Source organism: Nerophis lumbriciformis, linkage group LG13, assembly GCF_033978685.3.
Source record: "Nerophis lumbriciformis linkage group LG13, RoL_Nlum_v2.1, whole genome shotgun sequence".
Taxonomy (NCBI): domain Eukaryota; kingdom Metazoa; phylum Chordata; class Actinopteri; order Syngnathiformes; family Syngnathidae; genus Nerophis; species Nerophis lumbriciformis.
Genome location: NC_084560.2, coordinates 25,885,451 through 25,902,994, shown reverse-complemented (window position 1 = coordinate 25,902,994; position 17,544 = coordinate 25,885,451). Strand labels below are relative to the sequence as shown.

Genomic DNA, 17,544 nt, shown 5'->3' with positions numbered 1-17,544 from the left:
TTCAAATTGTTTTTGGAAACTGTGGACGTCGTGTCCTCCGGACCAAAGAGGAAAAGAACCATCCGGATTGATATAGGCACAAAGTTCAAAAGCCAGCATCTGTGATGGCATAGGGGTGTATTCGCGCCCAAGGCATGGGTAACTTACCAATCTGTGAAGGCATCATTAATGCTAAAAGGTACGTACAGGTTTTGGAGTAACATATGTTGCCATCCAAGCAACGTTATCATGGACGCCCCTGCTTATTTCAGCAAGACAATGCCAAGCCACGTGTTACAACAGCGTGGCGTCATAGTAAAAGAGTGCGGGTACTAGACTGGCCTGCCTGTAGTCTAGACCTGACTCCCATTGAAACTGTGTGGCGCATTATGAAGCCTAAAATACCACAACAGAGACCCTGGACTGTTGAACAACTTAAGCTGTACATCAAGCCAGAATGGGAAATAATTCCACATGATAAGTTCAAAAAATTGGTTTCCTCATTCCCAAACGTTTACTGAGTGTTGTTAAAAGGAAAGGCCATGTAACACAGTGGTAAAAATGCCCCTGCGCCAACTTTTTTGCAACGTGTAGCTGCCATTAAATTCTAAGTTAATATTTATTTGCAAAAAATAAATACGTTTCTCAGTTCGAGCAATAAATATCTTGTCTTTGCAGTCTATTCAATTGAATATAAGTTGAAAAGGATTTTCAAATTATTGTATTCTGTTTGTATTTGGAGCCTATATTACATACAGATAATGAATGTGTCATGAGACATGCAAAACTAATTTATATACAAAGAGGATAAAAGTAAAGGATATTAAACAAGCTCAAATATACCTACAAATGAGGCATAATGATGCAATACGTACATAGCCTAAATAGCATGTTCGCATTTGATTAGCTTGCAGTCATGCACTGACCAAATATGCCTGATGAGCACTCCAACAAGTCAATAACATCAACAAAGCTCACCATTTGTGCATTCATGCACAGCATACACCTTTTGGTGGACAAAATAAGACAACGAAGGAGTGGAAGATTTTACACGTCAACAAACTGTTGCGTCACAGTCCACACTATGGTGAGTTCAAGAACCGCCGAAATTAGTCGGACAAAACGATGTTCACCAAATCAGTGAAGCATATACACAAACATACTAAACAGTGGGCTTTCTAAGAATTGGTAAGGTTTGTGTCATGTTTGTCCTCAAACAAAAAACATACTAAAACAAAACAATTATTTCCCCCCCCCATTTTTTTCCATTTTCAATCCTTTTTTAAAATGCTCCAGGGAGCCACTAAAGAGCCGCATGCGGCTCGAGAGCCACGGGTTACGGACCCCCGGTTTAGGTGCTGGTCCTGGTAATGTGTAAACAATTTCATGCACCGTCTTTGTTTTTTTTGTTTTTTTAAATGTACGACTTTAGGGGTATTTGACCTATGAACTCAGGGGCGCCGAAAAGGGGGGGGTAAAGGAGACGGATTTTAGGGGCCCATGATGGAGGGGGGCCCAGAGAGGCCCCTAATGAATATGAAATTATAATACAGAAAAAATTATGACACTGTGTTGGGGGCCCTGTAAAGATTCTTTTCATGGGACCCAAAATCCCTAGCGGTGCCCTTGTTAATGAACTACATACTAAATGTAGGTAGAAGTCCACTACACTTACACAAAGTGAAAAATGGCAGTACGTGTCTCAACCGTTCCAGTTTGTCACAGCAGTTTGTGGGGGATGAAAAAAATGATGGATGTGCTTTGTCTATCTGCAGATCTTCCGGGGGGGGGGAACTGTTCCGCCTCGGGTCCTGAGTCAGACTCTGGGGGTTGCAGGTTCGTGTGTGTATGTGTTGGGGAGGAGGGGGGAACTCTTTCATAATCCCCTTCACGGTGATGAGTTTGGGATCGTCTCTCTCCCCGGCTCCGTTCAGACTTGTGTTATGCAGCGGGATGTGAAGCCCACATCTTCTCCACTGGCGTTTGAAGACAAACATGTCCGCTCAGGGACTGCTGAGCAGCGTTTTCTCCTGCTCGCTCAGTCCCAGGGCCATCTCCAAGCGTGGGCTGAGGCAAACCAGGAGCTTGGACCCGGTACTGATGAGGCACTACGGAGCGGAGAACACGTCCTACCAGGTCAGACGCTTCATTGATGCATTGTCTTTAAGTCAAGATAGGTTTATTCCACTAATGAATAAAAAACATGACATATCAGCATTCCAGAAGTGTGTGACACTCCCTTAGGGAGCACAATAACTCTTTAGTGGGAGGCAAAATCAACACAATATCCATGCAATCTTCTCCTCGTGGGAATCTTCCCCTTGCAACATCACTGAGTCTGCGACTAAATGTCACAATAGAGAGGACTTTTACGTCAGCAGACATGGCAGTCAACCATGTGTGACGGTCAAAAGGGGTGTGGCCGCCTACAAACACGCTGACATACTGAGCAACTGTTTAGTTTACATCCAACTTTGCAAAAAGTCATCTCCTGTTGCAATACTTAATGAGGGAAACATGGAAAAAGTTTCATTGAAAGTTAACCTTGTTTGTATTTTGTGTATTTACACACGCAAATGATAAGAAACCTGTTCTTTATTAGTATATTGATAACAAGTTATTGTCTTTGTCATTGTCTTTATCACCCATTCATTTATACATTATACAATGTTTATGTCTGTTTTTACTTTTGTTTATATGTATCCATGTACTATATATTGAATATATTAAAGTTTTTAAAGCAGTGGTCCCAAAACTATGGCCGGCGGGAAGTCCCGGGTTTTAAAAAAATATATTTTTTTTGACATCATCTCGCGGCAAGTGCAAGCTCTTTCAGTCAATTAGTGCACGGGGAATATATATATATATATATATATATATATATATATATATATATATATATATATATATATATATATATATATATATATATATATATATATATATACATATATGTATATATACACACATAAAAAATACCGGTAGTTTTTCCATTTACAAACCCCGTTTCCATATGAGTTGGGAAATTGTGTTAGATGTAAATATAAACGGAATACAATGATTTGCAAACCATTTTCAACCCATATTCAGTTGAATATGCTACAAAGACAACATATTTGATGTTCAAACTGATAAACATTTTTTTTTTTTTTGCAAATAATCATTAACTTTAGAATTTGATGCCAGCAACACATGACAAAGAAGTTGGGAAAGGTAGCAATAAATACTGATAAAGTTGAGGAATGCTCATCAAACACTTATTTGGAACATCCCACAGGTGTGCAGGCTAATTGAGAACAGGTGGGTGCCATGATTGGGTATAAAAACAGCTTCCCCAAAAAAAGCTCAGTCTTTCACAAGAAAGGATGGGGCGAGCACAGTGATTGGAGCACATACTTGTTGGTCACAAATAACATTCATGAAGTTTGGTTGTTTTATGAATGTATTATGGGTCTACTGAAAATGTGACCAAATCTGCTGGGTCAAAAGTATACATACAGCAATGTTAATATTTGGTTACATGTCCCATTGGCAAGTTTCACTGCAATAAGGCGCTTTTGGTAGCCATCCACAAGCTTCTGGCAAAGTCCTGACTTAAACGTGTGGACAATGCTGAAGAAACAAGTCCATGTCAGAAAACCAACACATTTAGCTGAACTGCACCAATTTTGTCAAGAGGAGTGGTCAAAAATTCAACCAGATGCTTGCCAAAAGCTTGTGGATGGCTACCAAAAGCGCCTTATTGCGGTGAAACTTGCCAAGGGACATGTAACCAAATATTAACATTTTGTATGTATGTATACTTTTGACCCAGCAGACTTGGTCACATTTTCTGTAGACCCATAATAAATGCATAAAAGAACCAAACTTCATGAATGTTTTTGTGACCAACAAGTATGTGCTCCAATCACTCTATCACAAAAAAAAGAGAGTTGTAGAAATGATTGGAAACTCAAGACTGCTATGACATAATGTTCTTTACAAGTGTATGTAAACTTTTGACCACAACTGTACATTTTGTAAATAAGTTTTAGATGTATTTTTTTTTACATTTTACAGCCAATACCCTTTCAAAATACTTTTTTTCTGTTTTAAATTTTACTACCAAAACTCTGCTTATAGATTTTTTTTCAAGCATCATCTTCTACATCAGTGATTCTCAAACTGTGGCGGAACGCGGGCTTCATCTAGTGGTACGCCAAAGAATAATTTGATTAAAGTACATTGTTTTTATTTTCCTATATTGAAACACAATGTTCCTGTTCAAACTGTGCCTAATGTTACAGTGGCCAAAAATATGAAATATTTTTGTAAAAATGTTTGCCTTGTTTTTAATTAATACTTAGGCATACTGCGCTACTGTGTTTTAATGTTGGTCATTATGGTGGCACTTGAAGAGCCAAGTTTTTTTGGAGGTAGTACTTGCCACTTGGTGAAAAAAGTTTGAGAACCACCGCCCTATATTTTACAGCAATTACTCTTTCTGAATATATTTTTAGGCATTTCTTCAACATTTTACAGTCAAAAACCCTCGCAGAATGTTTTTTGACATTTTATTCTTAATATATATTCTACCTTTTAGAGCAAATATTCTTTAGATTTAAAAAATATATATTTATTTTTTTTATTTTTTCTAAATTTTACAAGAAAAGCATTTAGTATAATCCAGTGCACCTATTCATACACCGATATAAACTACAATAATAAACACATGTCAATACTACTTTCTTTTTAATAAAACCACATTTAATAACATTTTTGTTAATTTAATGAAATTGATTAATTAATATATTTATTCATTCACTAATTTGTTAATCTTCTTTCTGTTTTCTTTCTTCACTTAATCTAGTCCTAGGGTGTCCACATTTTTTCCAGTCAAACAATATACCTGTCATTCTGATACAAAACACACATGATATAGATTTTAATAAAACATTTTTTGAATGACAAATTAGTTATAAGTATCACAATTTCAACTTTTTTTTTTTTACATTTTTATTGTTGTATGTGGGGCGGTATAGTTCGGTTGGTAGAGCGGCCGTGCCAGCAACTTGAGGGTTGCAGGTTCGATCCCCGCTTCCGCCATCCTAGTCACTGCTGTTGTGTCCTTGGGCAAGACACTTTACCCACCTGCTCCCAGTGCCACCCACACTGGTTTAAATGTAACTTAGATATTGGGTTTCACTATGTAAGGCGCTTTGAGTCACTAGAGAAAAGCGCTATATAAATATAATTCACTTCACTTATTTTATTTCAACAGTAGGCCAACAAAACCCGAGTTGTGGGCCGTAAACGTTGGACACCACTGATCTATTTATTGCCACACATTTTCTATTCTTTTCTTTACCTAGTTATTACCTTTAACCATATGAAGTGCTCATCAGTAAATGCTGAGACACGTGGAGAAGAGGCGGTATAAGTTCTGCTTCTTTCGACTCTTTTTCAGACATGTATAATTGTGCATGTGTAAACATGTGATGCACTTCAATACACCTTTTCAAGCAAGTTCAAAATTAACTTTAATTGTTGGTGCAGTTCATTAAAGTCAATTAGAATGTCAGACAAATATCTCTGCATGACTCCCCCCCCCCACCTCCAGTGTAATTTATTTACCAGAATGAAAATGAAAAACAACATGTTCCTGATTTATGATACCGTAGGCGTCTTTTTTCATTAGCGCTAAATCTGCTGTGGCAGTAACGCATGTCTAATTTAAGACTGTTTGTTCTGCGCCGTCAGGTCCTCATGGTAACACTGTTTATTTTGTGCAAGGGAACCTTGACATTATAAATAGGCTAGTAATGAAAAGCAGATATCTGGAGAGTCTTATGATCGTCAACGAATGCCCAGATCCTGCAGTCAGAGCTCTTATGTAATGTTCATGAAATGGATTCATAGCGGAGAAAACAACGAGCTTTTTCACGTGATATTCGACATGGAAAAGTCAGTTGGAATGGAAGTTTAATTCCTCCGTTCCAGGGTGAAGCAATGGCCATCATAAAATCTTTTAGACTATACATGCATGTTTCACACACACTATATTGCCAATATTCTTTGACCACCCATCCAAATGATCAGAATCAGGTGTCCTAATCACTTGGCCCAGCCACAGGTGTATACAATCAAGCACTTAGGCATGGAGACTGTTTCTACAAACATTTGTGAAAGAATGGGCCGCTCTCAGTGATTTCCAGCGTGGAACTGTCATAGGATGCCACCTGTGCAACAAACCCAGTCGTGAAATGTCCTCGCTCCTAAATATTCCAAAGTCATTTGTCGGCTTTATTATAAGAAAATGGAAGAGTTTGGGAACAACAGCAACTCAGCCACCAAGTGGTAGGCCACGTAAACTGACAGAGAGGGGTCAGCGGATGCTGAAGCGCATAGTGCAAAGAGGTCGCCGACTTTCTGCACAGTCAGTTGCTACAGAGCTCCAAACTTCATGTCACCTTCCAATTAGCCCACGTACAGTACGCAGAGAGCTTCATGGAATGGGTTTCCATGGCCGAGCAGTTGTATCTAAGCCATACATCACCAAGTCCAATGCAAAGCGTGGGATGCAGTGGTGTAAAGCACGTCACCACTGGACTCTAGAGCAGCGGAGACGCCTTCTCTGGAGTGATGAATCACGCTTTTCCATCTGGCAATCTGATGGACGAGTCTGGGTTTGGAGGTTGCCAGGAGAACGGTAAATTTCGGACTGCATTGTGCCGAGTGTGAAATTTGGTGGAGGAGGAATTATGGTGTGGGATTGTTTTTCAGGAGATGGGCTTGGCCCCTTAGTTCCAGTGAAAGGAACTTTGGATGCTCTAGGATAGGAATGGGATGTGAGTCAAGGCAGGTCGGCCAAGTACCTTTGGCAATATAGTGTACATTGTGTGGCCCTAAACAAGATTAGTTTGTGGCTCCATTTTGGTTTTTAATATTGCTTATTTATTATTATCATTAGACCCCTGATGGGCCCCAACACCGTGAATGGCGCACTCAATGATCAGAAAGCCCACAATGTTTACATGTTTATACCCTAGTTTCATCAATAATGTTATTCATCAAGTGTTCAAACCAGCCAGTAGGTCTTTTTAGGGGGCTAAAGGCTCTCTAAAATTTCCTTGACCCCCCCTAATTATTTTATGTTTAAAAAAAAAAAAAATTCAGGCAAGGTTGTGTTATTTTTTTTACAAAATAGTGTCGACAAATTTAATACAAAGTAGCCACAATGGTCATTTTAATAATCACACAACCTGTCATTAATCAATTAAATATGATTAAAATGATGTCAGTGTAAGGTAGACCTTATCTAATGTATGTAAGGTTATCATTAGTGGCTAATAATAATCATAATAATACATCATTACCATGTTTATTATTATTAGTGCATCCAAGTTAAACCTCTTTAAAACTAGTGATGCCTCTGTTTCAAACTTTAACCACTGTTCCTTGAATGCACCACAGTTATGTGCAATGAGATGCAAAAGTGAAATTTAAAGGTGAGCTTTGAAGACGTTATGACGTCTGGGTTGGTTGAACAGAATGAAGCGTTTTGCATTTCTGCAAGGTAATGTTAGTAGTGTTACATAATATTAATTTAACATAAGATAGAACATGTTAAAAGAGAAAGTTACCAGATATAAACAGTAAATGAACAAGTGGATTAATAATCAATTTTTACAGCTTGTCCCTCATAATTTTGACAAAATAGAATGAGAAATGACACAATATGTCACTGCATATGTCAGCAGCTAAATTAGGAGCCTTTGTTTGCTTACTTACTACTAAAAGACAAGTTTTCTTGTATGTTCACTATTTTATTTAAGGACAAACTTGTTCTTCGTTTACAATAAGAAACATATATTTAATATAGCGTAAGATTTTTTGTTAAAATAAAGTCAATAATGGCATTTTTTGTGGTCCCCCTTATTTATAAAAGTACCGAAAAGTATCGAAATACATTTTGGTACCGGTACCGGTACTAAAATATTGGTATCAGGACAACACTACTTGCAAACATTTACATTCTCATGGGTTATGAGCGTGGATGCCCTGAATTTTTGGTCATTATCCAAGTACTGTATTTGAATTTAGATATGGGAGGGGGGTTTCTTTTTTATATTTAATATTGCACTATTGCACTATTGTTTTATGAACTGGGGAGAGAGTAATCTGTTATAATTTTGTTGTTCACCTGCTGATCAATGACAATACAGACTATTCTATTGTATTTTAATTATATTAATAACTTCTAAAATATGGCAGCCATCCTATTGACGGTTGTTACGGAACAAATCATGTTATTTGTTTATAATAGAACACCACATGGTTTGCAGTAAATTGCATGTAATGGGTAATCATTTGCTCTGCACAAGTTTCTGTCCGTGTTTAAGTGTGCTCCAGCTTGAGGCTTCATAGCCCGAGTTTGAGTCATCTGGTTTACATGAGGAAAGCCTCAACTTTGACTTCTCATCGTGGGGCAGCACGTCTTGATCTGCGCAGGCTTTGCTCTCCTCCGGGCTCGCATTTCTTCCCACAGTGGATTGTCCTTTTTTGCATCACATTGGAATCAAGCCCATCCTTGACTTGCCAACGTATCACTATGGCAACTATACTTTTTAGACTGAGTAAAAGAGTAACATGTACACTGATGGGTGGATGTAAGCACAGGGGTCATGATCAATTTATTCATATCTCACATTTGTTCCAAAGTCGTCAGCAAATAATAAGATACAGTTATGTAAGTGAAAGCACAATTTTTGCATTTTTTAGGATTTAACAGAGTTCTTGCCAGGTTTGCAGGGCACCAGTTACTTCCCATTAGAATCTCTCATTTCATGGGGATTTCTTGATATAGTTCATTCAAATTTTGACAGCAAATACATTTTCTATAGACGTTTTAGATATTATTGTTCCACAATTAACAACCAATACCCTCTCAAAAGATGAATTTTTAACATGTATTCTAAATTTTGCTGCCAAATCTCTGCTGATAGATATTTTTTCAGTATACTTCAATATACAAATACTTTATATTCTAGGTGATTATTCGACATTTTACAGCCAATAACCCTAGTTATTAACCCTATAATTTGTTTACACATATTATTGCATATTACATATTTCCATTATATTACCTATACATTTTACAGCCAATAATCTTGAGATAATTTTTTAATATTTGTCATGTTATTTGCTGATTTACTATTTTCTAGATTTTACAGTAAAGAAATACCAAAATATTGACAAATAGCATTTAGTATAACCCAGTGCACTTATACGCCATTATAAACCACAATAATTAACATATCTAGTTAATACTTTTCATGTATTCTTTTTGATAAAAAACGTTTTAAATTTTTTGATATTATATATTTCTCAACTATAGTTGATATATCAATACTTTTCATGAAGTCCGAGCTGCTCCCATAAACATAACATAACATGAAATAAAATATTATACAATAATGTAAAAAAATAATATTATAAAAATAAGATATTGTAAAATAAATTATTATAAAAAATATGATAATAAAAAATAACAATAATAATGTATTTTTTAATGGTAATGTATAATAAAATATTGTTTATACATGTGTGCTTATGTATTCTAATGAATAGGAAATGCAAACATAGCTTACAAAACTTTTTTTTTTTTTTTTCAAAAGTACAATCCTGCAATTCATCAATCTTAAAAATAAAAATAAGTAATTGTTTAATTTGTATGCAACAAAGAACAATGCTGCATGTTGGTGCCTCTTTGTTAGTGGGCAAAAGGACTTCCGGATATTCTCCATAGCAACAGTAGCAAAGACTCATGGGTGTTGGTGTGTTTGGGGTCCGTTCAAACTAGCGTAACTTTTGGAAATGCTAGATGAAAAATGCACATGTCCAAATACAGCGCATCAAAACGCATATTAAGAAAAGCTAAGAGTAATGAAAGATCAATATACATAGTTGTTACTTGTATATTTATTGCTGGTCCTGCGTGTCATCCGAAATGTCCTACTGTGGTTTACTTTTTCTATTGGTTATTGAACGCACCACATCTTCTACTTATTCCGTTCTTTAGATGAGTTGGACATAAGTTGTCCAGTCAGGAGTATAGCGACTGCTTTCCTTTTTGTAAAATGCATTTTAATTACAATCAAACGTTAGGATGTGATGTATTTATTATTAACAGATGTTTAAGATGCGACTAGAGCCATCACAATGGGGGACCCTCATTTGAAACGGAGCATCACACGTGTAAGTACTTACAGTAAGTAATCTAGCTCGTCAATAGTCATTTTAAACTCTACTACCTAAATTTCTGAAAAATAATAAAAATGTATTTATAGTGCAGGGATATGCAACTAGGATACGGTCTGTTGAATTGCATTCCCCACCCATTTCAAGTGTGGTTTCTTTAGTGTTATCTCATGTTTCCATCTTCTCCATATTGTCTCAACTACCTCGAAGCTTTCCTGTCTTTGTGTTCCTCAGAAGTGCCAACAAAGGCTTTGCTTCTCAACAAAGCTTTTAATTGGGGTTAAGTGTTCTGTAAGTCAAGGAAAAGTGCAGCAGTTAGTGTGTCTTGGAATAGAAAAATAATGCACTCTGAGTGGTTCTCAAACTTTGGCTCCACAATGACCAACGTCAAAATACAGTAGCGTAGTAGGCCCAGGTGTTCATTAAAAACAAGACAGGTGTTTTATTTAACAAGTATATTTAACATTATTGGCCACTGAACCACAACTGAAGTTTGAATAGTAGCACTGTGTTTATTAAGTATTTAATTAAGTGATTATTTGATATACCACTAGATCGGGGACAGCAACCCGCGGCTCTCGCGCCGCATGTGGCTCTTTAGTAGACGGCGCAGCGAGGTTGGGAGAGTGGCCATGCCAGCAACCTGAGGGTTCCTGGTTCAATCTCCACCTTCTACCAACCTTGTCACATCCGTTGTGTCCTTGAGCAAGACACTTCACCCTTGCTCCTGATGGGTCGTGGTTAGTGCCTTGCATGGCAGCTCCTGCCGTCAGTGTGTGAATGGGTGAATGTGGAAATAGTGTCAAAGCGCTTTGAGTACCTTGAAGGTAGAAAAGCGCAATACAAGTATAGCCCATTTACCATTTAGTGCCACCCTAGTGGCTCCCTGGAGCATTTTTAAAAAATGGAAACATAATTGGTTTGTTTTTTGTTTGAGGACCAACATGACACAAACATTCCCAATTGTTAGAAAGCCCACTGTTTAATATGTTTGTGTGTATGCTTCACTGATGAGAGCATTTGGTGAACATCAGTTTGTCCTACTAATTTTGGCAGTTCTTGAACTCACCATAGTGTGGACTGTGACGCAACAGTTTGTTTACAGCTACAATCTTCCACTCCTTCTTTTTCTCATTTTGTCCAACAACTGTTTTATACTGTGAATGGACAAAGGTGCGCTTTGTTGATGTCATTTACTTGTTGGAGTGCTAATCAGGCATATTTGGTCAGTGCATGACTGCAAGTTAATAAATGCTAACATGCTATTTAGGCTAGCTGTATGTACACATTGCATCATTATGCCTCATTTGTAGGTATATTTGAGCTCATTTAATATCCTTTGCTTTTATCCTCTTTGTATATGATTTATAGGTGCATGTCTCATGACACATTATCTGTATGTAACATTGGCTGCATTTGTGATAGTTGTTTGTGTGCCATGTTGTTCCAGGCCACAGCAAACATTACCTAGCTTTCCAAATATTGTCATAAATCCATTAGAAGAAGACAGTCTGCCGTATCCTTTAGCATGGACACACACATCTATACTTTTGGCCATTAAAAGCCAGTCATTTCCAGGAGTTATCTTAGCTTCTAATGGTTTCTAATGTTGTAAAAATGTGTAGAATAAATATTAAACATTTTTGTCAACGAAGATTTGCTTCAGCCTGTGACACATAGTCATTTTGATAGTAGGCCATTATAGCTAATATAGACACTTATGTCATGTGTTGCCTTCATTATAAGCCTTATATACAGCTTTTCATTTTTTGTAGCTCCAGACAGATTTTTGTATTTTTGGTCCAATATGGCTCTTTCAACATTTTGGTTTGCTAGACCCTGCACTAGAAGACACCTGCACACCACAGTTTGAGAATAGCTGGACTATACTATACTGTGTGCTGACTTGCAGCAGTTGTGAGTGACAGCATGTCAGTTATGTTTTTTGGACGATTTGTTAAAAAAAATAAGCCCTGAGATCATTGCTGCCAAATATATTTATTTGTGATTTTATACAATTAGCCTATGCCTGGCTACTTATTTTCAATGTTGTGTAAGGTTCCTAAGCTGAAGATGACTCATTGGCGTTTACAGAGTTTTTGGTATATAATTTGCAAATACGGTACATGAAATATAGCCACATGGTATTTGTGCTAGAATATTGATATGAAGCAAATTACTTTTGTATTTTAAAACAGAACAAATAACACATTTACTAAAAGTTGAAATCCATCCATCCATCCATTTTCTACCGCTGGTTTTTTGTTTACATCATTATACCTCAGCTGCATTCGGGCGGAAGGCGGGGAACACCCTGGACAAGTCGCCACCTCATCGCAGGGTCAACACGTACAGACAGACAACATTCACACTCACATTCACACACTGTACAGGGGCCACACTTTATTAAATGTTTGGGTAGAATTTTATTAAACAAAATCCAGTTTAGTTTAAGTTATATAAACATTTATCAGAGCTGTTTATATATTTTATGGAGGAATGTAGTAAATCATAAAACCGGCATTAAAAAAGTATTTTTATTTTATTTATTTATTTTTTATTGACATCCAGCATCAGACATTCCTATCCATTACATCATATGCACTTTAATCATATATCTATTGTCTGCCCTAAATGTCAAAATATTTTTGTTTATATCCCACCCATACCACTCACCCCCCCCCCCCCCCCCCAAAAAAAGAAAGAAACAACAAAAAAAACAAAGTAATATCTACAAATACATCAATTAAATTTTGCCCAAAGATTCACAGTACTAGCTAGAATGTGTCATCAACATGCATTATCCTGATACAATAGTATTAAAAGCTCCATATAACTTGTATCGTCCATCGTCGATATAGCTCAACACTACTTGTACCATACCCATAATGATATTCTACTAGGTTGTGGTACAGTTGAACGTAAAAGAAAATATCCTACTGTATAGCATGGGCTTATAATGCTCATTTAATGCGAGCCACTTTAATGTACTGTAGGAGTAATCCTGATAATGAGCAGCTGAGCCTCTTTTGTACACGGCTCATACGATTATCTTTACTGCACTGGATGGATCAAGGCAGCAGTAATCCGCAGCACGGCGATGCTCAACAAGGTTGAGGATTTTGCATCAGATTAATAGTCGTCATCAATATCATGTGATTCATTACATTGACAGTTTATGTTTGAAGTCACAATTTCTGCTTCTGTGAACTATTTTGGAGTGAGCTGTCAATTTTCATCCGTTGTGGGAAACGGCAAATGAGTAACGATGTGGTCATGTTCCTGCATGATGCGTCACAAGCGTCCTCATAGCGTGCGATTAGATGATTTAGTTTCAGAGGGTGACAATTTCCTGTAATGCGTTGAAGGTTAGCTTCAGGCAATTGGTGGTTAATGTTGTGATAAGGATCAGAACAAGTACGTTTTTATGGCTGCCCCTTGTTACAACGCCATTTTTTATTAATTTAAAACTTAAAGTGGAGATATTAGCTTGAATTTAAAAGGTTTTACAAAATTATGAAATTTACAATTTTAGAATTACAGTACTTTCACCTTCACATGCCACTCATTTATGGAGTTGCTTGCATAGTAAGGACATGATTGACTAAGATATAAATAACACACGCTTAACAGCATGTGCAAACTATATTAGCGGCCGTGTTGCATGTGATCTACTATGACTGCGTGTACAATTGACAAGTGGTGCAGATCGCACTGTCATTATGTGCCACCTTTTCTGCAATATAGAATCGCAATCTCTAGACAACAGAAACCATTTTTTGCACACTGATGGTGGATCATCACAACAGCACCTGGAATGATCCAAATACAGGAAAATGCTTATTTTAAAGACATTTTAGAATCAGTCATCTTTATTGTCATCTACAAATGTTAAATTAAATCATGCGGACTCCTCCCGTTCCTTGTGGAAAAAGGTTAAAAGGGTTAAAAGACAATTAAATATATGTAGCTGAGATAGGCTCCAGTGCCCCCCGCGACCCCAAAAGGGAATAAGCGGTAGAAAATGGATGGATAATATATCCATCCATCCATCCATCTTCTTCCGCTTATCCGAGGTTGGGTCGCGGGGGCAGCAGCCTAAACAGGGAAGCCCAGACTTCCCTCTCCCCAGCCACTTCGTCCAGCTCCTCCCGGGGGATCCCGAGGCGTTCCCAGGCCAGCCGGGATATATAGTCTTCCCAACGTGTCCTGGGTCTTCCCCGTGGCCTCCTACCGGTCGGACGTGCCCTAAACACCTCCCTAGGGAGGCGTTCGGGTGGCATCCTGACCAGATGCCCGAACCACCTCATCTGGCTCCTCTCGATGGGGAGGAGCAGCGGCTTTACTTTGAGCTTCTCCCGGATGACAGAGCTTCTCACCCTATCTCTAAGGGAGAGCCCCGCCACCCGGCGGAGGAAACTCATTTCGGCCGCTTGTACCCGTGATCTTGTCCTTTCGGTCATGACCCAAAGCTCATGACCATAGGTGAGGATGGGAACGTAGATCGACCGGTAAATCGAGAGCTTTGCCTTCCGGCTCAGTTCCTTCTTCACCACAACGGATCGATACAGCGTCCGCATTACTGAAGACGCCGCACCGATCCGCCTGTCGATCTCACCATCCACTCTTCCCTCACTCGTGAACAAGACTCCGAGGTACTTGAACTCCTCCACTTGGGGCAAGATCTCCTCCCCAACCCGGAGATGGCACTCCACCCTTTTCCGGGCGAGAACCATGGACTCGGACCTGGAGGTGCTGATTCTCATCCCAGTCGCTTCACACTCTGCTGCGAACCGATCCAGTGAGAGCTGAAGATCTTGGCCAGATGAAGCCATCAGGACCACATCATCTGCAAAAAGCAGAGACCTAATCCTGCAGCCACCAAACCAGATACCCTCAATGCGCCTAGAAATTCTGTCCATAAATGTTATGAACAGAATCGGTGACAAAGGGTATGTATGTATGTATGTATGTATTTTTATGTATGTGTGTGTGTATACATACATATATATATATATATATATGTATGTGTGTATATGTATGTATGTATGTATGTATGTATATATATATATATATATATGTATGTATATATGTATGTACAGTATGTATATGTGTGTGTATATATATATATATATATATATATATATATATATATATATATATATATATATATATATATATACATACACAATGTGTGTATATATATATATATATGTATATACATACACAATGTGTGTGTATATATATATATGTATATGTATATGTGTGTATATGTGTATGTGGCCTGCCCCATGTATAATATGTAAATATCTTGCTAAACTTCACTCGATTGATAAAAAAAACAGACACTAAAACAACAATAAAAAAAAAAAAAGTAAGCTAATAAGCAGTGCAAAAATCCCAATTTAAAAGGGATTAGTTCAAATTTGCAACGAGAGCAAAACCGATGTAATATGTGCTTTGATGAGGAAGTTATGTACAACTAAAAGAACTACTGTAAAACAGATTTTTTTCATTGAGAAGATTTATCCATCCATCCATCCATCCATTCATTAGCTACCGCTTGTCCCTCTCCTGGTCGCTGGAGTCTATCCCAGATGCATTCGGGCAGAAGGCACCCTGGACAAACAGATAGATAGGCATACAACATTCACACTCCCAATTTAGCGCCAATTTAGTGTTGCCAATCAACCTATCCCCAGGTGCATGTCTTTGGAGGTAGGAGGAAGCCGCAGTACCCGGAGGGAACCCACTCAGTCACGGGGAGAACAAGCAAACTCCACACAGAAAGACCCGGAGCCCGGGGATCAAACCTCGGACTTTCTTATTGTGAGACATCAGGCATGTGAAATTTTCGCAAAAATCTGCATTTTCAAACTTTAATTTGCGCATCATAATACCACTTCAGCGTTTTTTTTGTAATGAAGTATCAATAACAATTAAATCTAAACAGAGATTTTTGAACATCCTCTTGCCTAAACGCCGCACTGAGTTGCAGGCCAGGGAGACGATCAAGAGTACCAAAACAAGCTTGTTTGTTAGCAAACTGTTTAGCTAACTTACTAGTTGTCGCCTGCGTTCGCTCTCTGGGCCACAACGTGGACGGCTGTTTACTTAGCTGCTAATCCTTTTCAGATGATTACAATCCGAACACTGTTAGGTCCGAACAAGTTGTAGTTCTCGAGTATTTATTAGTTGCCGGCGAGAAGGTATATTTTTGACGTGACTGATTGTAAACAAAGGTCACAACACCAAGTATATTATCCGAGGGGGGGTGGCTACAACATAGAGTTGCCAATTTTTTATTTATGGCAGTCCAAATATGTTGACACACATGTAGGGCGCAGAACTGTCTATTTGTACGTACTTTTCAGACGTGCTAAATAAAGATGCAAAATAGCGCCCGCAGAACAGTGCTGAATGATTATATTTGCATTTTCTCCTCCCAGTACTGTGGGCATTCTGACAATCAGCATATATTTTGAATATTCATGAAGACGGACACGCTAAATGGATTGTGCGCTATATTTTGCCGACTTAAGAAACGCAATCCTCTTCGCACAAATGTAGGCGATCAGTTTTGTGTGTGCTATCAAGTTTGCTCTTGCTCTTTTAGTAGATCGGGCCCTATATTTTGGGGGTTGTCATCCATCTCTCTAATTATAAGAAGGTAAGGGTGTAACAATACGCCATAATCACAGTGTGGTACGTACCTCGGTTTAATGTCACAGTTTGGTTCATTTTGGGTACAGTCAGGAAACAACATGCAAAATGTGAAACATCCATCCATCCATTTTCTACCGCTTATTCCCTTCGGGGTCGCGGGGGGGCGCTGGAGCCTATCTCAGCTACAATCGCACAGCGAGCTGAAAATGGCCGGCAGTTTCCTTTTAGAGAAAGTGCAACAGTAACAATCTGAACAAACTGTGTAAGTCAGGGGTGCTCATTACGTCGATCGCGAGCTACCGGTCGATCTCGGAGGGTGTGTCAGTCGATCACCAGCCAGGCATTAAAAAAATAGTCCTAAAAATGAGCGATCATAAATTTTCACTATGACGTCACTTTCGTCACTTGATTGACATTCACGGCACCCGAGAGTCTTCTGAGATGACGCTGGCTGCTGCCAGATCATTAAAATTACCGATTAGAAGGCGAGAAACACTTTATTTCAACAGACTCTGGCGCCGTACCTGTCGTCAAAACTCCAAAGACCGACTGCACAGTTGCACAGTTGTGCTAACAAAATAAGAGTCTCAGAAAGCCAGCGCAAACAAGCTAGCAAGCTACGGAGTTTGCCGACAATGTATTTTTTGTAAAGTGTATACA

General features: G+C 38.3%; 1 protein-coding gene across 2 annotated transcripts in view; it reads left to right on the top strand.

The window, feature by feature from the left end:
* Positions 1-1,940: 1,940 nt before the first annotated feature.
* LOC133613576 (rho GTPase-activating protein 6-like) overlaps positions 1,941-17,544 on the top strand; it is a 30,513-nt gene continuing 14,909 nt past the window's right edge. The window contains exon 1 of one of the 2 annotated variants that reach the window (XM_061971215.2): positions 1,941-2,115. In XM_061971215.2, the coding sequence (XP_061827199.1) occupies positions 1,975-2,115 (141 nt within the window). In that variant the 5' untranslated portion in view covers positions 1,941-1,974. Of the gene's footprint in view, positions 2,116-9,984; positions 10,216-17,544 lie in introns of those variants that run through there. The other variant, XM_061971217.2, reaches the window with a different exon arrangement.